Source organism: Euleptes europaea, chromosome 2, assembly GCF_029931775.1.
Source record: "Euleptes europaea isolate rEulEur1 chromosome 2, rEulEur1.hap1, whole genome shotgun sequence".
Classification (NCBI taxonomy): Eukaryota; Metazoa; Chordata; class Lepidosauria; order Squamata; family Sphaerodactylidae; genus Euleptes; species Euleptes europaea.
Window position 1 is genome coordinate 137,795,541 of NC_079313.1, and position 25,690 is coordinate 137,821,230.

The window sequence follows — 25,690 nt, forward strand, 5'->3', positions numbered from 1 at the left end:
TTAAGTCCCTCTCCTCCCAAACCCCGCCCTCCTTAGGCTCCGCCCCAAAAATCTCCCGCCAGTTGCAAAGAGGGACCTGGGAACCCTATGCATTGTGCCTGGGGTTGGACTGGATGACCCTGGTGGTCCCTTCCAACTCTATGATTCTAGGAGCAGTGGGGCAAATTGCTACAGCAAGGGACCTTTTGTTCCAAGTTTCTGTCATTTATGTTGACTCACCAGTAAAGTTGCCAACCTTCAGGTTGTGGCTGGAGATCTCCCGCTGTTACATCCGATCTCCAGGCGATAGAGATCAATTTACCTGGAGAAAATGGCTGCTTTGGAAGGTGAACTGTATGGCATTTACCCCACTGAAGTCCCTCCCTTCCCCAAAACCCGCCCTCCTCAGGCCCCACCCCCAAAATCTCCAGGTATTTCCAAACCCGGAGCTGGCAACCCTACCTATTCTCTCCAGGATCAGAGGACCATGCCTATTATATTGGGTGCTGTAAAGGAACACAGGCAGGATGGTGCTGCTGCAGTCGTCTTGCTTGTGGGCTTCCTAGAGGCACCTGGTTGGCCACTTTGTGAGACAGGATGCTGGACTTGATGGGCCTGGGTCTGATCCAGCAGGGCCTTTCTTATGTTCTTTTGTATTCACCAGCTAAGCTGGGGGCTGAAATCAGTTTTACTGGACTGCCTGGGTCTCTAAAATGTTTAAAGATTTGAAAGTTTATCAGAAGCGACAACAGGAGCCATAGAAAGCCAAGTTCACAAAAATACCTTTACATCACCTATTTTATTTCTGTTGTTTGTGATGCAGAGGAAGGCCCTGTGCTGGCTTCTGGCTGGACCAACACGTGGCCGTGTGTGCTGCGAGGTGGGCTGAAGACCAGGGAGGAGCGTCTGGATTTAGAACACAACTGTTGGGGCAGGGGGGGCTCATCCAGGACGGCACAGGATGGAGAAGGACGGAGGGTCTTGCAGCGCTCATGATACTGGAGGGGAAGGAGAAGCCCCTCCGGAACAGAAAGAAGATGTTCAGGCTGGCCCTGAACCAGGACATGCTGTAGCCGGAGCGCAGAGCCTGAGTGATGCAAAGGGTGTGGGAGAGAGCCAAGTCCATGCTGAAGAGCCAAGCCTCACCAATGCAGAAGGAGAGAGCCCAGTTGGCACCAAAGCAGTGGAGAAGGGCCAAGGACATGCTAAAGAGCCAAGCCACGCTGTTGCAGGAGGAGGGAACTCAGTCGGCACCAAAGCAGTGGAGAAAAGCCAAGGACACGCTGAAGAGCCAAGCCATGCTGTTGCAGGAGGAGAGAACTCAGTCGGCACCAAAGCAGTGAAGAAGGGCCAAGGCCATGCTGAAGAGCCAAGCCACGCCAGTGTAGGAGGAGAGAGCTCTGGCAACTCCAAAAGAGTGGAGAAGGGCCAAGGCCATGCTGAAGAGCCAAGCCACATTGTGGCAGGAGGAGAGGGCTCAGGTGACACAGTGGGAGCGGAAGAGAATCGAGGCCATCTTGATGGCACCCAAAAGAAGCAACCCCAACTTCAACCAAGCTTTAGCTGCCCAGCAACCCTGCAAAGGTAATACTCCTGCCCTTTAAAACTCTGTGCCTGGGACAACTTTGGGTTGCCACGGGTAGTGTAGCCTCCCTACACTTATATATTCAGCATGGATAGGGTTGCCAGGACCCTCTGCCACTAGCGGGAGGTTTTTGAGTCAGAGCCTGAGGAGGGCAAGGTTTGGGGGGGGACTTCAATGCCATAGAGTCTAATTTCCAAAACAGCTATTTTCTCCAGGGGAACTGATCTCTGTCACCTGGAGATCAGCTGTAATAGCGGGAGATCTCCAGCTAGTACCTGGAGGTTGGCAACCCTAGGCAGAGCCGGGGAGGGTGGGGAGGGGAGGGGCTTCAATGCCATAGAGTCCAATTACCAAAGCAGCCATTTTCTCCAGGGGAACTGATCTCTATCGGCTGGAGATCAGTTAGGGTGGCCAACCTCCAGGTAGTAGCTGGAGATCTTAAGAACATAAGAAAGGCCCTGCTGGGTCATACCCAGGCCCATCAAGTCCAGCAGTCTGTTCACACCGTGGCCAACCGGGTGCCTCTAGGAAGCCACTAACAAGACGAGTGCTAACTTCTGCTATTACAGCTAATATCCAGCCAACAGAGAAAATGGCTGCTTTGGCAATTGGACTCTATGGCATCAAAGTCTCCCCCCCCCCCCAAATCCTGCCCTCCTCAGGCTCCACTCCAAAAACCTCATGTTGGTGGCGAAGAGGGACATGGAAACCCTAAGATCTGTTGTAATAGCTGGAGATCTCCAGCCACCTCCTGGAGGTTGGAGACCAGTTATTGAATCTGAGCTAAGGGTATGACACACGACCACTCTCACTTCGGTGTAGCAACCTGGGTGTGTTCTGCGTGCCTAGACTTTATGAGTGCATAGGTTACCATATATGCATATGTATGGTGCAAGCACGGGGAAGGAAGCTGTTAACTCTGGCTAGAGCAATTCCTGGAGGCCTGGGGGTGGGGCCTGGGGAGGGCGGGGTTTGGGGAGGGACCTCAGCAGGGATGTGATGCCATCAAGACCACCCTCCAAAGCAGCTGTTTTCTCCAGGGGAGCTGATCTCTGTAGTGCAAAAATAGTGTAAATCTGGGAAGTCTCCAGCTCCTCCCGGGAGGTTGGTAACCTTACTTGTGGCTTCGCAGAGCATGTTCATGTTGCAGGTTGCAGGTGTGTAGGATTGTCTCATGTGTGATATGGCCCTGCATTTTGTTCATTATGCTGGACTTACCTGGTCTTCTTGTTTGATTTATGATATTTATTGTCCACCTTTCTCACTGAGATTTAAGGCAGATTAAACAATGTAAATCAATGCAATCAATAGGATGAGACGTCTAATAAGCAATGTAATGGGACTGGGATTGCAGAAATCTGAAATAAAGCATTTTCTACCACATTAGAGTCCAATTGCCAAAGTGGCCATTTTCTCATGGGGAACTGATCTCTATCGGCTGGAGATCAGTTGTAGTAGCAGGAGACCTCCTGACACCACCTGGAGGTTGGCAACTGTATGAATCAAGATTGCCTGGTCCCTCTTCACCACCGGTGGGAGGTTTTTGGGGCGGAGCCTAAGGAGGGCAGGGTTTGGGGAGGGGAGGGACTTCAATGCCATAGAGACCAATTGTCAAAGCGGCCATTTTCTCCAGGTGAACTAATGTCTATCAGCTGGAGATCACTTGTAATAGCGGGAGATCTCCAGCTCGTACCTGGAGGTTGGCAACCCTATAGGGGGCACTTGAGGGCTTTGCATGCCATGAGGAAATGCTCTTCTCCTCAGGGGCTTTGGGAAGGGGCTGTGGCTCAGTGGTAGAGCATCTGCTTGGCATGCAGAAGGCCCCAGGTTCAATCCCCGGCATCTCCAGTTAAAGGGACTTGGTGACTAGGTGATGTGAAAGACCCTTCTCTGCCTGAGACCCTGGAGAGCCGCTGCCGGTCAGAGTAGACGATACTGACTTTGATGGACCAAGGGTCTGATTCAGTAGAAGGCAGCTTCATGTGTTCATGTGTCCCCATTGGGTCAGTGTGTCTTTTGAAGGTCTCAGTTCTTTCTCCACCTTTCAGGCCCGAAGACGTTCCTGAGGAAGCTGCAGCCCTTCCTGGACCTCCAAATCCCCCCGAGATGGGGGCTTCCCCTGCCGTAGAGGACCTGCCTCCGGGAGGACCCAAGCCAGCCAAGGACCCTGGCCTGGCAGAGGGACCAGCAGAAGAGCAGCCCAAGCCAGCCGACAAAGAGGCAGACAGGATTTTGGCTCCAAGCGAGGAGGCCAAGGCCCCGACCTCCTCCGAGGAGACCCGTCCAGCCACTCAGCCGCCTTCCGAAACAAGAGAGGACACGGCGACCCCAGCCGAAGCCGGGTCTCCTGCGGGCGAGGCCCCCTCCAGCCCCTACCTCACACCGGACTTTGGCAAAGAGGACCCGTTCCTTGTCTTGGGTAAGGCCGCGAAGCTGCCAGCCTCTGTGGGCGGCAGCCAGGTTGGCCAGCAGTAGGGTTGCCAACCTCCAGGTGGTAGAAGAAAAACGCAAGCACTGATGGCTATATAACATATCAGCTTACACTTTATCTATAAAAGTAAATTTTCCCAGTTGGTTAAACTGAATACATTCATAAAGCAGCATACAAAAAGTCCTATATAATGAAACTGACACCGGGTAGACGATCCCGATGTGTGGTGGCAAGGAGCGTCACGTCACCAGCAGGCTTGAGTAGCCGCGTGCCGATTCAGTATCAGTGAAGCAAAATAAGTTGCAAGCCGATTCGAGGTTGAAATTAAATAAATTAAATAAATTAAATAAATTAAATAAATTGCAAGCCGATTCCTGGCTGAAATTATATTTTTTGTAAGAAGGTCATAATTGGAAGATCCCTCAGAAATTCTATTTCTTGGAAATGATTTATAGCCCGAGATAGGCTTCCGGTAAAAGGCTTCCTATTTCGCTGAGGCTTTGTCCGTTGGGCTGTCAAGGGGCATGAGATGAATATCTCAATTGCCAGTGAATAGTATCACCTACATTCAGTTGGAAGGCTACTAGCCTATCTTGGGCTATAAATCATTTCCAAGAAATAGAATTTCTGAGGGATCTTCCAATTATGACCTTCTTACAAAAAATATAATTTCAGCCAGGAATCGGCTTGCAATTTATTTAATTTCAACCTCGAATCAGCTTGCAACTTATTTTGCTTCACTGATACTGAATCGGCACACGGCTGCTCAAGCCTGCTGGTGACGTGACGCTCCTTGCCACCACACATCGGGATCCTCTGCCCGGTGTCAGTTTCATTATACGGGACTTTTTGTATGCTGCTTTATGAATGTATTCAGTTTAACCAACTGGGAAAATTTACTTTTATAGATAAAGTGTAAGCTGATATGTTATATAGCCATCAGTGCTTGCGTTTTTCTTCTAAACTCTGTTAATTAAGCATGAGGTATTTTTTGAAACCTCCAGGTGGTGGCTGCAGATCTCCCACTATTGCAACTGAGCTCCAGGTAGGGTTGCCAATAGGGTTGCCAACCTCCAGGTACTAGCTGGAGATCTCCTGCTATTACAACTGATCTCCAGCCAATAGAGATCAGTTCACCTGGAGAAAATGGCGCTCCCCTCTCCAAACCCCGCCCTCCTCAGGCTCCACCCCCAAAATCTCCTGCTATTTCCCAACCCAGAGCTGGCAGCCCTACCTGAGATGGAATGGTTGGTTTGGCCTCAAATCCAGGTGGCAGTGATATGGGGGAGGGGGCATCACTGGCATCTCCTGGATGGAGAGCTTATCCTTCCTGGTCTCCATTCTGCCCGGTGCTTTGGCTCCTGACCAATTTCCTGCCATCCCCGGCCAGGCAAGATTGCAGGAGCCTGTCGGTCGCAGAAGATCCCCTGAGCAGCTGGTACCTTCAGCCCGGGTTTTGCTGAGGCCAGGGCTGAGAGATTCCAGAGCAAGCAGCCTTCTGTGGAGGGGTGGGGTGGGGGCTTGGACTCCATCCTGCTTCCATCCTGCATTTGATTTTCTGTGGCTCTTCCAGCCACCAGAGCGACATTCTTTCCCATGTCCAAGCTGGCAGGCACAGCAAGGTGCTGGACCTCTGGGCATCAGGTGTTGCTCTGATCTTTCTGCCAGCTGTGCTGTCTGGAACAGCCTGTCTTGTCACCGGGTGACCTTGGGTGTTGCTTGGGGGGGGGGGAGGGATGTTGAAAAGCCAATGCTGAAGTAGGGGAACACAGGAAAGAAAGGCAGGGTGTGTGTGTGGGGAGGGCGGTGCATTCTCTTGGTGTCGCCGTTTGTGATAAACCCGTGCAATTTCCTTGTCCAGCGATGGCATCTTCCATAATTCAAGATCTTGAGATTTTTAGCTTTTGGACTAACGATGGAAGTTCTGGTCCTTTCTGGGGAGAAAACAGCTTGGAGGACATCTAGTGGAGTCTCTAAGGCCAAAGAAAAAACTGGTTGAGACTTGGAAAAGATGGTGTGCTAATATCACTTAATAAAACAAACACAACCAACAGAGAGCCAGTGTGGCACAGCGATTGGGGTGACGGCCCAGGACTCTGGGCGGCCGAGGTTCAAATCCCCTCTTTTACCATGGAAGCTCATTGGGTGATCTTGGGCCAGTTACAAACTCTCAACCTGGCCTATATCACAGGGTTGTTTTTATAGTATGTTTTTAAAATCATAGATTCATAGAATCATAGAGTTGGAAGGGACCACCAGGGTCATCAAGTCCAACCTCCTGCACAATGCAGGAAATTCACAACTACCTCCCCCCCCACATCCCTAGTGACCAGAAGATGCCCAAGATGCCCTCCCTCTCATCATCTGCCTAAGGTCACAGAATCAGCATTGCTGACAGATGGCCATCTACCCTCTGCTTAAAAACCTCCAGGGAAGGAGAGCTTACCACCTCCCGAGGAAGACTGTTCCACTGAGGAACCTCTCTGAGTATTAGAAAATTCTTCCTAATGTCTAGACGGAAACTTTTAATTTAATTTCAACCTGTTGGTTCTGGTCCGACCTTCTTGGGCAACAGAAAACAACTCAGCACCCTCCTCTTATTGACAGCCCCTCAAGTATTTGAACATGGTTATCATATCCCCTCTCAGACTTCTCCTCTTCAGGCTGAACATACCCAGCTTCTTCAGCCTTTCCTGATAGGACTTGGTCTCCAGACCCCTCACCATCTTTGTTGCCCTCCTCTGGACACGTTCCAGCTTGTCTACATCTTTTTTAAATTGTGGTGCCCAAAACTGAACACAGTACTCTAGTTGAGGTCTAACCAGAGCGGAGTAAAGCGATACCATCACTTTGCATGATCTGGACACTATACTTCTGCTGATGCAGCCCAAGACCGCATTTGCCTTTTTAGCTACCGCATTACACTGCTGACTCATGTTCAGTGTTTGGTCTACTAAGACCCCAAGATCCTTTTCACACACACTACTGGTCAGACAAGTCTCCCCCATCCTATAATTATGCATGTGATTTTTCCTACCTAAATGCAGAATTTTACATTTGTCTTTGTTGAAGTGCATTTTATTAGTTCTAGCCCACTTCTCCAGCCTGTCAAGATCATCCTGCATCTTGGCTCTGTCTTCTACCATATTTGCTACCCCTCCCAATTTGGTATTATCTGCAGATTTAATAAGCATCCCCTCTATTCCTTCATCCAAATCATTTATAAAGATGTTGAACAACACAGGGCCAGGACAGATCCCTGAGGCACTCCACTAGTCACTTCTCTCCAAGTGGGTCTTATAGTAAGAGTAGTTCAGCAGTGGAATCTGCTGTCTAGGGAGGTGGCGAGCTCCCCCTCGCTGGAAGTCTTCAAGCAGCAGCCGGATGATCACTAGTCAGGGATGCTCTAGACCAGGGGTCCTCAAACTAAGGCCCGAGGGCCGGATCCGGCCCCCGGAGGGCTTTTGTCCGGCCCGGGGACCAAGGAAGCCAGTCCCACCTTGCCCCCCTCCCCAGAGCTTTTCTGGGCTTCCTGGCTGTGTAGGCACAACTGGAAGCCTCCCTCCCGCCCCAGTCGCCCCCTTCCCTGCTCCCTCTCCAGCCCCAAACCCCTTTCCTGGGCACACAAGGCATCTTGCTGCTTCGCGTGCCGCCCGGTCGCCCCCTTCCCCCTCTCCCTCCCAGGCCCAAAACCTCCTTTCCTGGGTGCTCGAGGCGTCTTGCTGCCTCACACGCCGCCCAGTCGCCCCCTTCCTGTCCTGGCGTTCCTGTTTTGGCAACAGTTGGCAGCGTTCTCACGGCTCGGGGCTCTCTCTCCTCCTGGGGGTATCCTTGTGGCCTGGAGGTAATTGTAGGGGCCTCTTGGGGGGGAGGGCTGGGCATATCTCCAGGGAGAAGAAAAAGACTTGTGGCCATTTATGCACAGGAGGTTTTGCCTTGGATTTGCCGCTCTCCAGATGCACATTTTCCCCGTCCGAACTCTCAGAACTCAAAAGTAAATTTCCCCCCCCACACACACACACCCCAGGGGAGAGTTTGGAGAATTTGGATGGGGAAAATGTGCATCTGGAGAGCGGCAAATCCAAGGCAAACCCTTCCATGAATAAATGGCCTTGGTTTTTACATGCCAACTTTCTCTACCACTAAAGGGAGACTCAAATTGCCTTACAATCCCCTTCCCATAGCCTCCCACAACAGACTCCCTGTGAGGCAGGTGGGGCTGAGAGAGCGCTAACAGAGCTGTAACTTGCCCAAGGTCAGCCAGCTGGCTTCGTGAGTAGGGGTGGGGAAACCAACCAGGTTCACCAGATTAGCCTCCGCTTCTCGCGTGGAGGAGTGGGGAATCAAACCCGGTTCTCTAGAGTCCCCGCTCCAAACCGCCACTCTTAACCACTACAGGGGGAATGACCGGGCTTGTAAGGAGGATGCTTTTCCGGAGAGCCCCCTCGTGCCGCCGCCTCCTCCCCCGCAACAGTCCGGCCCCCAACAGTGTTTGAGGGACAGTGAACTGGCCCCCTGTTTAAAAAGTTTGAGGACCCCTGCTCTAGACTGATCCTGCATTGAGCAGGGGGTTGGACTATATGGCCTCTATGGACCCTTCCGTCTCTGTGATTCTATGAATTCTTGCCATGGAATGTGGGAGATGGGGTTTACTTTTCCAAACAGGAATCCACCCACCCCTTTGAGCTGGTATTTGCTCCACTGGGAGAAACATATAGACACTATCTACATTTAGGCCTGGGAGGTTTTAGCCTTGGATTTGCCACTCTCTAGATGCACATTTTCTCCATCAAAATTCTCAAATTTGGATGGGGAAAATGAGCATCTAAAGAGGGGCAAATCCAAGACTAAAACCTCCCCTGCATAAATGGCCTATGTGGGAACCAGTGTGGTTTTGGAGACCAAATATCAAATATCACAGGTTTGTTCTTAGAGAATGGAGGAGGGGAGAATGATGCCCTAAGCCACCCCGAGTCCAAACGGTGGAGAGAAAAGCAGGATACAAATAAATAAGTGCAAAAATGCATTGCATCGACATGCAATTTTCTATCCCTTATCATTGCAGTGATGGGTTTGGAATCATGATAGGGCAACACCTGCCAAGAGGAAGGACTGTCTGTGTAGGATGTCCTCTACTTTGGACTGTAGGGAGTCAGTTCCCTGCGAGGTGAATGGAAGCAATGGACAGCTATGCAGTAATAAGCAGGAGTATGGAGGTGTGGTTAATTTGCATAATTCATTCACGTGGTGGAATATTTTACATAGCTGGTGATTCCTTGTTGACAATCTTCTGCAATCCCCTAGTTGCCTGAAGGCTCTGTTGGAGCCAGACTGTGAACTGATCTCCTATGGCCCAGGCTAGTATAATCTCATCAGATTTCAGAAGTGAGGCAGGGTTTGTCCTAGTTTATACTTGGATGGGAGACCACCAAGGAAATCCAAGGTCGCTACCCAGAGTCAGGCAATGGCAAACCACCTCTGTCTCTTGCCTGGATATGGATGCCCCAGGCTCTGGTTCAGTATAAGGCAGTTTCTTGTGTTAATAGAAGAGCCTCTGCTTTGCATGCAGAAGGTCCCAAGATCAATCTTCAACAGGCACCAAGCAGTAGGTGATATGAAAGATTTCTGCCCCGAGACCTTGGAGAGCCGCTGCCAGTCTGAGTAGACGATACTGACTTTGATGGACCAAGGGTCTGGTTCAGTAGAAGGCAGCTTCATGTATGTGTGTATGGTCCATCTGTCAATGGTAGATCCTCTGTTTTGCATGCAGGGTCAATCTCCAGCATCTTCAGTTAAAGATAATGTGGAAGACCTCAGCCTGAGACCTGGAGAGCAGCTGAGTAGACAATACTGTCCTTGATGGACCAAGGGTCTGATTCAGTAGAAGTCAGCTTCATGTGGGTCCCAGGTTCAATCCCTGGCACCTCTAGTTAAAAGGGCCAGGCAGTAGGTGATGTGAAAGGCTCCACTTGAGACCCTGGATAGCTGCTGCCAGTCTGAGTAGGCAATACTGACCCTGATGGACCAAGGGTCTGGCGCAGTATAAGGCAACTTCATGTGTGTTTGTATGGTCCATTGGTCAGTGGTTGAGCATCTGTTTTGCATGCAGAAGGTCCCAGCTTCAAACCCCAGCATCTCCAGTTAAAAGTAACGTGGAAGACCTCAGCCTGAGACCCTGGAGAGCAGCTTCCAGTTTGAGTAGACAATACTAACCTTGATGGACCAAGGGTCTGATTTAGTCGAAGGTAGCTTCATGTGTGTCCCAGGTCCAATCCTCGGCATCTTCAGTTAAAGGGATTAGGCAAGTAGGTGATGTGAAAGACCCTTCTCTGCCTGAGACCCTGGAGAGCTGCTGCCAGTCTGAGTAGACAATACTGACTTTGATGGACCAAGGGTCTGATTCAGTATAAGGCAGATTTATGTGTACTTCTGGAAGGATCTGCTTTTTCTCTGCTGGCTTCTTGGTGGCATGGGGATTATAACCTATGTTAAGGGTGGGGCCCAGGAATCTCGGGGGGAGAGGGTAGTTTTTAGCTGAGGTTAACTAGTGTGGAGTACAATGGAGGGGTAGTTAGGAGGGTGAAAAAGAACACGAAAAGAAAGGAAAAAAAGAAAAGGAAAAAAACTCTCCTGGTCAAACCTTGACTGCCTTGATTTGCTGCTGTTATGGGTGGGGGAGAAACGGGTTCCCCCATCATGGCAAACCGTGTGAGCTCAGCAGGGGCCATCCCTAGATCAGACCCCACCTCAGCAGGCGGCCTTGAGTTTGCCGTATTCTGGCCTCAGCCATCCCATCTGCAATATCATGCCTAGGGTTGCCAAGTACGCTGTGGCCTACTTTATAGGGGTGGCAGTCAGGATTCCTGAGATCATGTATGTGACGTGAAATAAATGCTTAGCATTCAAATGCATTTAGTGATACATATGCAAGGTATTGGTTTTGTTTACTTCGTTTGTACCTTGCTTTTCTCTCCACTGGTGACTCAAAGCAGCTTATACAGGGTTGCCAGGTCCGTCCCCCCCACCAGCCTCTGGCAGGGGATAAGAACATAAGAAAGGCCATGCTCGATCACACCAAGGGCCATCAGGTCCAGCAGTCTGATCACACAGTGGCCCAACCAGGTGCCACTCAATGGGTGACATTTAGTCATTCGCACAATCTCAGCCTGAACTACCTCACAGGGTTGTTGGGTGAATACAAGGAGGAGAGGAGAATAATGTAAATTTAGGGATGATAGCCGAGGCACCTGTTTGGCCACTGTGTGAACAGACTGCTGGACTTGATGGACCTTGGCCTGATCCAGCAGGGCCTTTCTTATGTTCTTAGGGTTGCCAACCTCCAGGTACTAGCTGTAGATCTCCTGCTATTACAACTGATCTCCTGCTATTACAACTGATCTCCAGCTGATAGAAATCAGCTCACCTGGAGAAAATGGCCACTTTGCCAATTGGACTCTATGGCATTGAGGTCCCTCCCCTCCCCAAACCCTGCCCTTCTCAGGCTCCGCCCCAAAATCTCCAGGTATTTCCCTACCCAGAGCTGGCAACCCTATACGTTCTTATCCCCTGCCAGAGGCTGGAGTGGGGGGCCTGGCAACCCTGTGTAAGCTGCTTTGAGTCCCCAGTGGGGGGGGGTCGGGTTGCCAGATCCATGTTGGAGAACTCCTCGAGATTTGGGATGGGGAGGACAGAGACCTCAGTGGGGTACAATGCCACAGAGTCCACCCTCCCAAGCATCCCTTTTCTCCAGGGGAACTGATCTCTGTAGTCTGGAGATGAGCTGCAATTCCAGGGGATCCCCAGGTCTCACCTGGAGGCTGACATCCCTAAATTTACATTATTCTCCTCCTCCTTTTATTCACCCAACAAGCATGTAAGATAGTTTAGGCTGAACAACAATCCTGTGAGGTAGGCCAGGCCAAGAGAGAGGGGATGGCCCCGGCGGGCTATAGGGCTGAGTGGGGATTTTGACCTAGATCAGCCTAGATCAGCCCAACACGCTAATCAGCTCCCCAGATGGGGTCTCTCAACACGCCGTAGCTTAGCTGAAGTCAGCAGAACAATTTTAGATCCTGCTAAATCCCTAGTAAAAATTTTTAGAAAGTGTTCACCTGACGCCTGGAGCTGAGCGATGAGGCCGCCCGTCAAGCAGAGGTGATTATACAGAGATTATCTCCGTGTAGGAAAAAATCCCATGTTGGAAACAAAATGTCTCTAAATCCCCTGCACCCCTTGGCAGCCGGCCGCCGAGCTGGAGGCTCAACGCATCTTTCCACACAGCGTGCAAAATTTGCTCGGGGTTGCTTCTTAAGAACATAAGAACATAAGAAAGGCCCTGCTGGATCAGGCCAAGGCCCATCAAGTCCAGCAGTCTGTTCACACAGTGGCCAACCAGGGGCCTCTAGGAAGCCCACAAGCAAGACGACTGCAGCAGCACCATCCTGCCTGTGTTCCACCGCACCCAAAATAATAGTCATGCTCCTCTGATACTAGAGAGAATAGGTATGCAGCATGACTAGTATCCATTCAAACTAACAGCCATGAATACCCCTCTCCTCCATGAATATGTCCACTCCCCTCTTAAAGCCCTCCAAGTTGGCAGCCATGAACACATCTTGGGGCAGGGAGTTCCACAATTTAACTATGCGTTGTGTGAAAAAATACTTCCTTTTATCGGTTTTGAATCTCTCACCCTCCAGCTTCAGCAGATGACCCCGTGTTCTAGTATTATGAGAGATGGAGAAAAGCTTCTCCCTGTCCACTCTCTCTCTACCATGCTTAATTTAATAGACCTCTGTCATGTCTCCCCTTAACTGCCTTCTTTCCAAGCTAAACAGCCCTAAGCGTCCTAACCGCTCCCCATAGGACAGTTGCTCTAGTCCCTTAATCATTTTGGTTGCTCTTTTCTTCTCTGATCACATCCTGTGGGGAGAAGAAAAGGAGAAAACAGAGGCTGTTCTCTATTTTTTCGACTTCCAGGATTTATTGTAGTGTGCTAGGAGCTGCACAGAATGCAGAAGTAACGGGCTCTTACCTTACAGGTTAGACAGACAAGACAGGAAATGGGTGAATGCTGCAGGGTTTGCCATAAGTGATGGGGACAGAGGAGGCCAAACCAAGATGTACCATGAGGTGGCTGTCTGAGGCAGTAATTGGGGTTGCCAACCTCCAGGTACTAGCTGGAGATCTGCTGCTATTACAATTGATCTCCAGCCGATAGAGATTGGTTCCCCTGGAGAAAATGGCCACTTTGGCAATTGGACTCTGGCACTGAAGTCCCTCCCCTCCCCAAACCCTACCCTCCTCAGGCTCCGCCCCCAAATCTCCAGGTATTTCCCAACCTGGAGCTGGCAACCCTAACATGAAGCCTGCTGGGTGACCCTGGGCTTATTACAGTTCTCTCTGAACTCTTTCAGCCCCATATACCTCACAGGGTGTCTATTGTGAGGAGGGGAAGGGAAGAAGAGTTGGTTTTTATATGCCACTTAAGGAAGAATCAAACTGTCTTACAATCACCTTCCCTTCCCCTCCCCACAACAGACACCCTGTGAGGTAGGTGGGGCTGAGAGAGCTATAAGAGAGCTGTGACTAGCCCAAGGTCACCCAGCAAGCTTCATGTGGAAGAGTGGGGAAACAAAACCAGTTCACCAAATTAGCCTCCGCTGCTCACGTGGAGGAGTGGGGAATCAAACCCCTTTCTCCAGATCAGAGTCCACCGCTCCAAAGCACCCCTCTTAACCACTACACCACGCTGGCTCTCTGGAAGGTGAGTGTAAGCCGCTTTGAGACTCCTTAAAGGTAGAGGAAGGTACTGGCAAACCACCCCGCAAACAAAGTCTGCCTTGGAAACGTCGGGATGTGACGTCACCCCATGGGCCAGGAATGACCTGGTGCTTGCACAGGGGACCTTTACCTTTAAAGGTAGAGAAAAGCAGGATATAAAAGCCAACTTTTCTTCTTCATGGTGCTGATGCAATGCACTTCACCATGTGGCCAGGAGGTGGCAGCCTCTGAACATGGCTTGGAGGCGGTGGGCTTCTTTGCCCCGATCAATCTCCTGGGATACCCACAACAACCAGAACCACGTCCTTCAGCAGCCCAAAACGTATTCTCCCCCCTCTTCCCTTCCAGATGACACGCCTCCCCCACCTGCGCCGTTCACCCACCGCATCGTTACACTGAGAACGGCAGAGTTCAAAGACACCTACAGCATCAACACCAAAGAGACCCTCGGAGGGTAAGAACGGGGAGGGCGCCTGAATCTTATAGCTGGAGGCTGACTTTTTTGCCCTGGGTAAACAAGGAGCCCAGTGACGCTTCAAAGACTGACAGGTTTCCATCCCCGCATGTGGAGGAGGTTTATGCCAGGATGATATCTACCCCTCTGGAATTACTATCTTTCACCTTGAGAACCCAAGAGCTTTGTCACCCCTCACCCCTTGATATCAAGGACCTTTTAATGTAGTATTTATTTCTCAAGCTCATCAGAACATAAGAGCAGCCCTACTGAATCAGACCAGTGGCCCGTCCAGTCCCCCATCCTGTCTCTCATAGTGGCCAACCAGTTCCTTTGGGGGGCCAACAACAGGGCATAGAGGCCTTCATAAGAACATCGGAAGAGCCCTGCTGGATCAGACCAGTGAGTGGTCCATCCAGTCCAGCATCCTGTCTCACACAGTGGCCAACCAGTTCCTCTGGAGGACCAACAACGGCACAGATGCTGAGGCCTTCATCAGAACATAATAAGAGCAGCCCTGCTGGATCAGACCAGTGGTCCATCCAGTCCAGCATCTTCTTCTCTCACAGTGGCCAACCAGTTCCTTTGGAGGGCCAACAACGGCCCAGAAGCCGAGGCCTTCCCCTGATGTTGTCTCCTGGCAGTGGGATTCAGAGGTTGACTGCTTCTGAGCATGGAAGTTCCCTTTAGTCACCATGGCTAGTAACCACTGACAGACCTCTTCCCCATGAATCTGTCTTAATCCCCTTTTAAACCCATCTATGACTGTGGCTATCACACCATCCCCTGGTAGCAAAGTCCACATTTTAATCATTCACGGTACCTTATAGACTACCACAGGCAAGAACAGGCCATCTCTGCCTTGAAAGTGCTTGAAATCTCGAATAGGCAAGCGCAGAAACAACAGAGGTGGAGGCAGATATGAGAGGGGGAGGCCTGCATTAAATGGTGTTTAAAGCTTTTACAATAAGGAATAAATGAATCAACCCAAATCCCCCCGGAAAAGGTGGGCTGGAAGAGGACTTTGGAACTGTTCTTCATCACTCTCTTTTCTCCCTTTCACACCACAGTGGAAAGTTTGGGGAAGTCCGTCTGTGTACAGTGAAGAAGACGGGCCTGAAGCTTGCTGTGAAAAGTATTAAGAAGCAGGGGCCGAAGGACAGGGTATGTCTTCATACCACCTGGGGAGCCAGGGTGGTGTAGTGGTTAAGAAAGCGGTGGTTTGGAGCGGTGGACTCTGATCTGGAGAACCAGGTTTGATTCCCCACTCCTCCACACCAGCTGCGGAGGCTAATCTAGTGAACCAGGTTGATTTCTTCACTCATACACACAAAGCCAGCTGGGTGACCTTGGGCTAGTCACAGCTCTCTCAGCTTCACCTACCTCACAGGGTGTCTGTTGTGGGGAGGGGAAGGGAAGGTGATTGTAAGCCAGTTTGATTCTTCCTTAAGTGGTAGAGAAAGTCGGCATATAAAAACCAGCTCTTCTTCTTCTTCTTCTTCTTCTTCTTCTTCTTCTTCTTCTTCTTCTTCTTCTTCTTCTTCTTCTTCTTCTTCTTCTTCTTCTTCTTCTTCTTCCTTCTTCCTTCTTCCTTCTTCTTGTTGCTGTGTTGGTGCTGATGGGTTGGACTCTATGGCATTATACCCCATTGAAATCCCTCCCCTCCCCAAACCCCACCCTCCTCAGGCTCCACCCCCAAAATCTCCAAGTATTTCCCACCCTGGCCACCCTGACTGAATGTGACCCTGGCTTTGCCCTGCAGGAGATGGCAGAGGTGGAAATTGATGTGATGAACCAGCTGAACCACAGGAACTTGATCCAGCTGTACGACGCCATCGATACGCCCAGAGACATCATGCTCTTCATGGAGTTGTGAGTTGCCAGGGGTGGGCACCCAGCTAAGCATCCGCCCACGTTCTTTCCCATGTGCCCCGTATCACCCCACAAGGGTTGTCTGAGGATGGGGGTCAGTGAATTGAGAGGGACCCCAAAACAGGTCTTCATGACTTCGGCTGAGGAGTTCTATGTGGGAAGCCCTGGAAGTTGGCACTGAGAATATTTTGGTTTTCATTGCATGAGAGTCAGTGTGGTGTGGTGATTGGAGTGACAGGCTGGGAGACCCAGGTTCAAATCCCCTCTCTGTAGGGTTACCAGGTCCCTCTTTGCCACTGGTGGGAGGTTTTGGGGCGAAGCCTGAGGAGGGTGGGGTTTGGGGAGGGGAGAGACGTCCATGCTATAGAGTCCAGTTGCCAAAGCAGCCATTTCCTCCAGGGGAACTGATCTCTATTGGCTGGAGATCCATTGTAATAGCAGGAGATCTCCAGCTAGTACCTGGAGGTTGGCAACTCTACCTCTCTGCCATGGTGACCTTGGGCCAGTCACAGACCCTTAGCCTCAACTACCTCACAGGGTTGTTGTGAGGCTAAAACGGAGGAAAACAATAAGATGGAAGCCACCTGGGGTCCTCACTGGGGAGAAAGGGGGTATAAATGAAGTAAATAAATACATTTTGTGAAAATATGTTTCTAGTCCTTAAGGATGGCCAAATTGGGTTGAACATGTGGATGACTCCTAGTGATGTCTCAAGAACCAGGCAGATTCTCAGGTAGGGTTGCCAGATACCAGGTAATGCCCACCATTACCTGGTATTTGGCAACCCTACCTGAGAATCTGCCTGGTTCTTGAGACATCACTAGGAGTCATCCACATGTTCAACCCAATTTGGGGGATTTTCATTGTTGTTCAGCTGGCTGGCAGGCAGAAGCAGGCCAGCTGAAGGGGTGGGGGGAAGGCAATCAATGTCCCTTCTGGAAGTGACAGGGGATGCTCTATCACATACCTCCAAATACTCTGTTGTTTCTACAGGGGTTTGGTAGGCATGTCCTAAAGCATCCCCATCCCTTCCGGGTTTATGCCAGAAGTGACGTTATTGTGCTGATCACACCCAGCCCCACCGCAACAAAGCTCCTGCCGGTGGTGAGGGGGGGCCTGGCACCCTATTCTTGGGGCGGGGGGGGGGAGGTTTCTAGAGTACCACAAACTGTTGTTTGTCACTTCTCATGATTAGCTGGAACAGAATAAATTTTGTCAAATAAGGATCTTCATCCTGTTGGAACGAGAGATTTCAAGGTGTAGTGAGTTGCGTGTGGGACATTGGTGACAGGCTTCTCACTTGGCTCAACACCATGGATATGCTTGTAAAGTCCTCAGGAAGCAATTTTCCTCCAGGCCAGATTGGTCATGGAGGATTTTTTTTTTGGCCATCTTCTGGGCATGTAGTAGGGGTCACTGGGTGTGTGTGTGTGGGGGAGGTAGTTGTGAATTTCCTGCATTGTGCAGGGGGTTGGACTAGATGACCGTGGTGGTCCCTTCCAACTCTATGATTCTATTTATTTGGGGAAATGGAGTCAAAATACAATAAAAAGAGCCTTGCCAAGTTAGCTGACGCCGTGTCCCCTCTCTGCCCAGCGTGGAAGGTGGGGAGCTCTTTGAGCGGATCATCGACGAGGATTACCAGCTGACCGAGGTGGACTGCATGGTCTTTGTGCGGCAGATCTGCGATGGGATCCTCTTCATGCACCAAATGGGTGTTCTCCATCTGGACCTCAAGGTACAAAAGCAACGCTTCCCTTGCGGGGGAGGCCTTGCCTGCAGGCGTCCGCGATGTAAGCCGTCGCCTTAGGTTGTGGCGGTGGGTGTGTGGCTGCTGTGAAAAAGGCAAATTCCATGCTGGCCATAATTAGACGAGGAATAGAGAATAAAACTGCTGAGATCATACTGCCCTTGTACAAATCTATGGTGAGACCACACTTGGAATACTGTGTACAGTTCTGGTCACCACACCTCAAAAAGGATATTGCAGAGCTTGAGGAGGTGCAGAAAAGAGCAACCAAAATGCTCAGGGACTAGAGCAACTGCCCTATGAGGAGCAGTTAAAGCGCTGAGGGCTGTTTAGCTTGGAAAGAAGGTCGTTAAGGGGAGACCTGATAGAGGTTTATAAATTTATGCATGGTATGGAGAGAATGGACAGGGAGAGGTTTTTCTCCCTCTCCCATAATACTAGAACGCGGGGTCATCTGCTGAAGCTGGAGGGCGAGAGATTCAAAACAGATAAAAGGAAGTATTTCTTCACACAACACATAGTTAAATTGTGGAACTCCCTGCCCCAGGATGTGGTGATGGCTGCTAACTTGGAAGGCTTTAAGAGGGGAGTGGACATGTTCATGGAGGAGGGGGCTATTCATGGCTGCTAGTCAAAATGGAGACTAGTCTTGATGCATACCTATTCTCTCCAGGATCAGAGGGGCATGCCTGTTATATTAGGTGCCTTGGAACACAGGCAGGATGGTGCTGCTGCAGTCGTCTTGTTTGTGGGCTTCCTAGAGGCACCTGGTTGGCCACTGTGTGAACAGACTGCTGGACTTGATGGGCCTCGGTCTGATCCAGCAGGGATTTTCTGATGTTCTTATGAGTTCCAGGATGCCTTGTGTGAAATGCTTCCTCTGGTCAGTCTTGAACCTACTGCTGGCACCCTTGATTGGGCAATCCCATTCCAGAGTGACTGGGAGCAAGGGAGAATCTTTTTTCCACCAGTTCTCCGCTTGTGTGTGTGGAACAACCTCTCAGGCAGTGCTTTCTAGCTGTTTGAATCACAAGAATGTGCTTGTGGAATGGCCACCCTCTCGAAGACAGGAGGCCAAGGCCTTTTTTAATCCAGCTTTTCTCTGAGATGCATCCTCTTTTCAAGCTGTTTCTATAGGCCACGTCTAGCCTGAACACTGTTTTTGGAATGGCCTGTTTGGTAGGGTGGCCAGCCTCCAGTGGTGGGGAGGGGGCATTATTCTCCCAGAATTACAACTGATCTCCAGGCTACAGAAATCCATTCCCCTGGAGAAAATGGAGGATGAACTCTATGGTGTCCATATCCTGCTGTTTGTCCCTTGCTTTGGCCCAGAAGCTAAGCAGGGCCCTGGATTTGTACTTGGATGGGAGACCTCCAAGGTAGTCCAGAGTTGCTACATAGAGGCAGGCAATGGCAAACCACCTCTGTTCATCTCTTGCCTTGAACACTCTACAGGGTATTGATCTCCAGCCGATAGAGATCAGTTCACCTGGAGAAAATGGCCGCTTTGGCAATTGGACTCTATGGTGTTGAAGTCCCACCCCTCTCCAAACCCCGCCCTCCTCAGGCTGCCCCAAAGACCTCTCGCCGGTTGCGAAGAGGGACCTGGCAACCCTACTACGGGGTCAGCATGAGTTGGCTGCAACTTGACGGCACTTTTCCAGGTCACTAACCAGGGGAAACGGTTTCTCTCCCTTTGCAGCCGGAAAACATCCTCTGTGTGACGTCCACCGGTCACATGGTGAAGATAATTGATTTTGGACTTGCCCGAAGGTAATGCCCAGCACGGTGCCATCCTGCACCCGCCTCTGTCTGTGGCCCTCCCCTCCTTTTCTGCCTCTGATCGATGCTAGAACTTATTCCTTCCAGACTGAAGAGGACAGTTGGAAAGGCTGGAGAGGGGTGTGCAGCAGGGCCATAGGCAGGGGAGAATCAGCGGGAAGGTCTACGCTTGGGCCCCTCTGCACACCCCCTGGTTGACCGCTGTGTGAGATGGGATACTGGATTAGAAGGACCGTCATTGGTTTGATCCAGCAGGGCTCTTCTGATGTTCTTATGGAGGCCTCGGCCTCTGTACCCTGTTGTTGGCCTTTCCTCCAGAGGAACTGGTTGGCCCCTGTGTGAGACAGGATGCTGGACTAGATGGACCACCGATCTGATCCAGCAGGGCTCTTCTGACGTTCTGATGAAGGCCTTGGCCTCCGTGCCCTGTTGTTGGCCCTCCAGAGGAACTGGTTGGCCAGTGTGTGAGACAGGAAGCTGGACTGGATGGAACCTCATTGGTCTGATCCAGCAGGGCTTTTCTTCTTATGTCCCACCTCTAACCAACGCCCATCTTTGAGAAGCAGCACCCTTCATTTGGCACCTAGCAAGGGGAAGACAAAATCCAGTTCTCACTGAATGGAGCACCGGTCTAAAGTTGCTTTCCCCAGGGAGGATGCTCACATGCCTCAAATATTCAGACGCCTCTTTCTCCTCTCTCCAGGTTCAATCCCAACGAGAAGCTGAAGGTGAACTTTGGCACCCCCGAGTTCCTGTCGCCGGAAGTGGTCAGCTACGAGCAAGTCTCCTACACCACTGACATGTGGAGCATGGGGGTGATCGCATACATGCTGTGAGTGATTCCCCCATCCCTGGGACATTTTCAGTTTGAGTCTCAGGTCTTCCAGGGTATGGCAGGGGAAACCCTTTCATGGAGGATCATAGAATCATAGAGTTGGAAGGGACCACCAAGGTCATCTAGTCCAACCCCCTGAACAATGCAGGAAATTCACATGGAGGAGAGGAAATTCATGGAGGAGTGGTCCATCAATAACTGTAGTGACTGAAGGGAACCTTCACATTCAGAGGCAGTCAATCTCTGAATCCCAGTGCCAGGAGGCAACATCAGGGGAAGGCCTCGGCCTCTGTGCCCAGTTGTTGGACCTCCAGAGGTACTGGTTGGCCACTGTGTGAGACAGGATGCTGGACTAGATGGACCAATGGTCAGATCCAGCAGGGCTCTTCTGATGTTCTTATGAAGGCCTCGGCCTCTGTGCCCAGTTGTTGGACCTCCAGAGGAACTGGTTGACACCTGTGTGAGACAGGATGCTGGACTAGATGGACCACCGGTCTGATCCAGTAGGGCTCTTCTGATGTTATTATCAGGAGAAGACCTTTGCCTCTATGCCCTGTTGCTGGACCTCCAGAAGAACTGGTTGGCCACTGTGTGAGACAGGATGCTGGACTAGATAGACCACTAGTCTGATCCAGCATTTGGCTGGTGGAAAAGGGGAGAGGTGAGCATTTGGCCTGATCCACCAAGATGTTGGTGGTTTCCTGTCTTCTGTGGCTTTGAGAGAGACCCTGGGATTTTCTGATGCCCCCCTCCCTGGATCTGGCAGCAAGACTAGACGTTTTTTAGCCAGACTTCAGGCTCTGAGGTTGGGAGGAATGTGGATGCCTGTATGATTCAGCACAGAGAATCCCTCTAGAACAAAGCTTCTTAAACTTTGGAACCCAAATGGGTTCAACTGAGCTGGCAACCCTAGTGGTCTAGATGGACTTCTATGGTCTAGATGGCCCGATCCAGCAAGGTTCTTCAGCAGTGGCTTATTTTGTCAGAGTTCTGCTTCTGAAGAAACTTGGATTTGCCAAGGGAATGGGGCTGTTGTTACTAATGGGCTTTCCTTAATCTTCCCATCCTCTTCCTCTCCGGTACTCCCCTTCTCTCAGGCTGAGTGGACTCTCCCCTTTCTTGGGTGACAATGACACGGAAACTCTGAACAACGTCCTTGCAGCCAACTGGTATTTTGAAGACGAAGCCTTTGAGGGCATCTCAGAGGAAGCCAAAGACTTTGTCTCCCATTTGATCATCAAGGACAAAAGGTTTGGGCTGAGTCAAGGAACCTGAGCTCAGATCCTCATAAGTGATAGACCCAGAGGCCATAGGTTGCCAACCTCCAGGTGGGGCCTGGCGATCTCCCAGAATTACAACTTATCTCCAGGCAACAGAAATCAGCTCCACAGAAGAAAATGGCAGCTTTGGAGGGTGGACTCTACAGAATCATATCACTGCTGGGCTCCCTTCTCTCCCCAAATCCCACCTTCTATAGGCTCTGCCCCCAAGTCTTCAGGGATCTCCAAAGCTAGAGCTGGCAACCCTAAGAATAAATGGACCCACCCTTCTGAGTTTCCTAACTGTTGAAGATGTCTTGGAAGGAGGAAATTAGTGTGGGGACACAAAAAGAAGCCAGTGGTGCCAGAACCAGTGCTTGGACCGGGCATCACTGTATGTCTTCTTGCAGGGGGCCGTCTCTGGAGTGGGGGGATGTGTAATGTGGGGTGGTCCAAAGATTGTTTTGGGGTGCAGCTGAGCTTCAGTGTCTGGATGTGCATTTGTCCTGGGGGCACCCCACTTGGGAGCAGCTGGCACAAGAACCAGACTTTGGACCAGGACCCAGCATGCGCCTCTTTGGAGGGCACAGTCCCCTGAATGTGGGGGCGTATGATATGTGGTTATCCAAACTTTATTTGGGGGTGCAGAGCTTTTAAATTGTCCTCAATATCATTCAGAAACTAGGAAATGTGAACTGGGAACCAACGTCAGCCTCTTCTTGGAAGAGAAGTGACTCTAGTTCCCTCCACTACTGCTGCTTGTAGAAATGGGTGAGGGTATAGAAAGGACCCATTAGATCCCCGGCCCTTTTTTTAACCTGAAGATTTAGGGGGAAGGGAAGTGTTTATTTGGTTTTCAGTATCAAGACTGGGGCTGAAATTCTGTGCAGTTTAACTCAGAGGCAAGGCCTGTGGAGAACAAGCCAAACTGCCAAATGCAGCCAAGGTTAAGCCAAGGTTAAGATTTTAATGGGAGAGTTCAGGAAGGGCTTAACTTTCCCCCATTTAGATGAACAGGCCAGCAATTGCGTAGCTGCTCCGGGTCAGACACATTTGTTTTCAGAGAGGCAGCTGAGGAGCTCATTAGCAAAATGTGTCTTAAAATTTAACTTTGTTTTTCTCTTTTATTCTCCCAAATGTCCAGTTTTCCTTTTCTAGGCTATGGGAAGAAAGCGTCCTAGTTTTTCTCAGAAAGTTCAGGGTGTTTGATTATGGTTGTGACTGGGATCTTAGAGGGCGGGATCATAGAATCCTAGAGTTGGAAGGGACCACCAGGGTTACCAAGTCCAACCCCCTGCACAGTGCAGGACATTCACAACTACCTCCCCCCACACACACACACCCTAGTGACCCCTACTCCATGTCCACAAGATGGCCAAGATGCCCTCCCACTCATGAACTGCCTAAGGCCAGGTGATGTGTCGGAGAACAGCAGCTGGTGATTTAGGGGCACAGCACCCGCCGGCAGCAGCTCCCTCCTAATTTCTCTAGTGGTTAAGAGCAGTGGTTTGGAGCGGTTGGACTCTGATCTGGAGAACCGGGTTTGATTCCCCACTCCTCCACATGAGCGGTGGAGGCTAATCTGGTGATCTGGATTTGTTTCCCTTCTCCTACACACAAAGCCAGCTGGGTGACCTTGGGCTAGTCACTCTCTCTCAGCCCCACCTATCTCACAGGGTGTCTGCTGTGGGGAGGGGAAGGTGATTGTAAGCTAGTTTGATTCTTCCTTAAGTGGTAGAGAAAGTCAGCATATGAAAACCAACTCTTCTTCTTCCCCCTCCCTATAGTGGACGCTTGAATGCGGCACAATGCCTCCAACATCCCTGGCTCAATAACCTGGCGGAAAAGGCCAAACGGGTCAACCGGCGCTTAAAATCCCAGATCCTGCTCCGGAAATATGTCATGCGGAGGCGCTGGAAGGTAACAGAGGGTATTTGCTGGTTGTGGGACTGGGGAGAAGGGGTTGCCTTATTTGACATCTGGGGCCTCCTGTGTGGCTCGGCTCAGGTAAGTGAGTCATCCAAAGCTCCTGGCTCTGCTGTCTGCTTTCTGAAGTCCTGCTTGCTTTATCTTTGGGGCCTCCCTCTTTGGGTGGAGGTGAGTGGAGGTAGGGGTTATGGGGGACACAACTAGCAGCTAATCAGAATCAGTGCTGAGCGTAGCCAGCTCCCTTTGCAACTGGCATTCTCAGAGCTCAACTTTGTAAAATAATGCTGTGTTTTCGGATGAAGGTAGTAAAGAGGATTCCAGGTCAGTCCCCAATCTTATAATCTATGTTGACCCATGTGCCTTTTATGCAGGGACATTTCCCCGCGGTCACCCCACCGACTGCTTCAGGGCTTCCATTTGATTATGTATGCGTTTTGCGACCGTCAGAGGTCACCTCGCTCTCCCCCCATGTTTTGCCCAAATTTTCCAGATGCTGTTTTAGCCAGAATCTGGAAAATGCAGGCAAAACAAGGGGGGATGATGAGGCGACCTCTGACGGTCGCAAAATGCATACATAATCAAAAGGAAGCCCTGATGCAGTCAGTGGGGTGACCGTGGGGAAACGTCCCTGCATAAAAGGCCTTAATTTTTGGATCCTTGCATTCCAGTTTCCTTCCTTCCTTCTCACACACCTACCCACCCACCAACAAACCCACCCCACAACCAGAATTCCCTTGAATCAAAGCCATTTGCAAACCCTGTGACCAGAGTTCTGTTTATTCCCCATATTTGAAACAGTACTAGGGCCAGAGCATTGTGTGGAATTCTTAAAGCCAATTTGTAGCCCCTCTGAGTGGGGATTCTTTCCACACGTGCCAACCAAGCCTGGCAAAGTCTAAGGCCATTTATGCATGTCTTTTTCCTCGCGGTCACCCCACTGACTACTTCGGGGCTTTGCTTTGATTATGCTTGCATTTTCCGACTGTCAGAGGTCGCCTCGCTATCCCCGTGCGCTTTGCCCACGTTTTCTGGATTTGTGTTTAGCTAGCATCCAGAAAACATGGGGGCGTAGTAATGCACGGGGAGAGCAAGGCGACCTCTGATGGTCGGAAAATGCAAGCATAATCAAGGCAAAGCCCTGAAGTAGTCAGTGGGGTGACTGCAGGGAAACAGCTATGCATAAATGGCATAAAAACCCATTAGGAGTCTGGGGAGAACCTGCCATAGTCCTTGTAGCTCCTTCTCCAAAATTGCACAACATAAATTAAAATTCAAACTCGTTTGATTTGCATACTTGACCCACTTGGCAGAATTCCCTTTTTCCTTCACGCTGAATGTTTGGTATTTTTAAATGCAGAACACTCATAACCTTGCTGTGGCTCAGTGGTAGAGCCTCTGCTTGGCATACAGAAGATCCCAGGTTCAATCCCCGGCATCCCCAGTTAAAGGGACTAGGCAAGTAGGTAATGTGAAAGACCCTGGAGAGCCGCTACCAGTCCGAGTAGACAATACTGACTTTGATGGACCGAGGGTCTGATTCAGTAGAAGGCAGCTTCATGTGTTCATGTGTTTGTTTGCTTATGAGTGTTTGATGGCTAATTCCTCTTGTGTCACTTTTTACAAAATTATTTACCTTGCAGAAAAACTTCATTGGCGTCTGTGCTGCTAACCGATTCAAGAAAATCACCAGCTCGGGGGCCCTGACTGCCCTGGGGATCTGAGCACTGGGGTGCCCGGAACTGAGTGGAAATTGAGCCACATGTGAATGGAGGGGAGAAGACCCGAGAGGGGACACTCGAACTGTGTGCAAAGTCCTGCATCCTGGGAAGTGCCTCTCTGAGAAGAACGGAGCCCATTGCAGACATCAAGCTGGTTTCTGTGGCTTCCCAGAGACCTGGGGGTGGGGGGGTAGGGAGGGAGCCGGTGGACATCAGCTTAGGATTGCACCAGGCCGGCTGCACTGATTGTCGAACGCTTGCTTCCTCTCTTGTACGAGAGCCCTCCGAATCTGCTGACATGAGCCTTCTTTTC

The 25,690-nt window shown here is 50.6% G+C and overlaps 1 protein-coding gene across 1 annotated transcript; it reads left to right on the forward strand.

Moving 5' to 3' along the window:
- Positions 1–891: 891 nt before the first annotated feature.
- On the forward strand, positions 892–25,435 carry MYLK2 (myosin light chain kinase 2). Its single transcript, XM_056843960.1, has 12 exons — positions 892–1,082; positions 1,317–1,563; positions 3,613–3,983; positions 14,127–14,232; positions 15,303–15,396; positions 15,995–16,104; positions 17,701–17,842; positions 19,557–19,627; positions 20,340–20,468; positions 21,569–21,721; positions 23,518–23,650; positions 25,300–25,435. The coding sequence occupies exons 1-12, from the start codon at positions 941–943 to the stop codon at positions 25,378–25,380; spliced, it is 1,779 nt and encodes a 592-aa protein (XP_056699938.1). The 5' UTR covers positions 892–940; the 3' UTR covers positions 25,381–25,435.
- Positions 25,436–25,690: the final 255 nt, after the last annotated feature.

Excerpts from the sequence above, each read along its gene's own strand:
- MYLK2 (XM_056843960.1), top strand. The coding sequence starts at position 941 with ATGGAGAAGGACGGAGGGTCTTGCAGCGCTCATGATACTGGAGGGGAA. Across the intron at positions 17,843-19,556 it reads TTCTCCATCTGGACCTCAAG|CCGGAAAACATCCTCTGTGT; the intron begins GTACAAAAGCAA and ends CTCCCTTTGCAG. Across the intron at positions 20,469-21,568 it reads GGGGTGATCGCATACATGCT|GCTGAGTGGACTCTCCCCTT; the intron begins GTGAGTGATTCC and ends CCCTTCTCTCAG.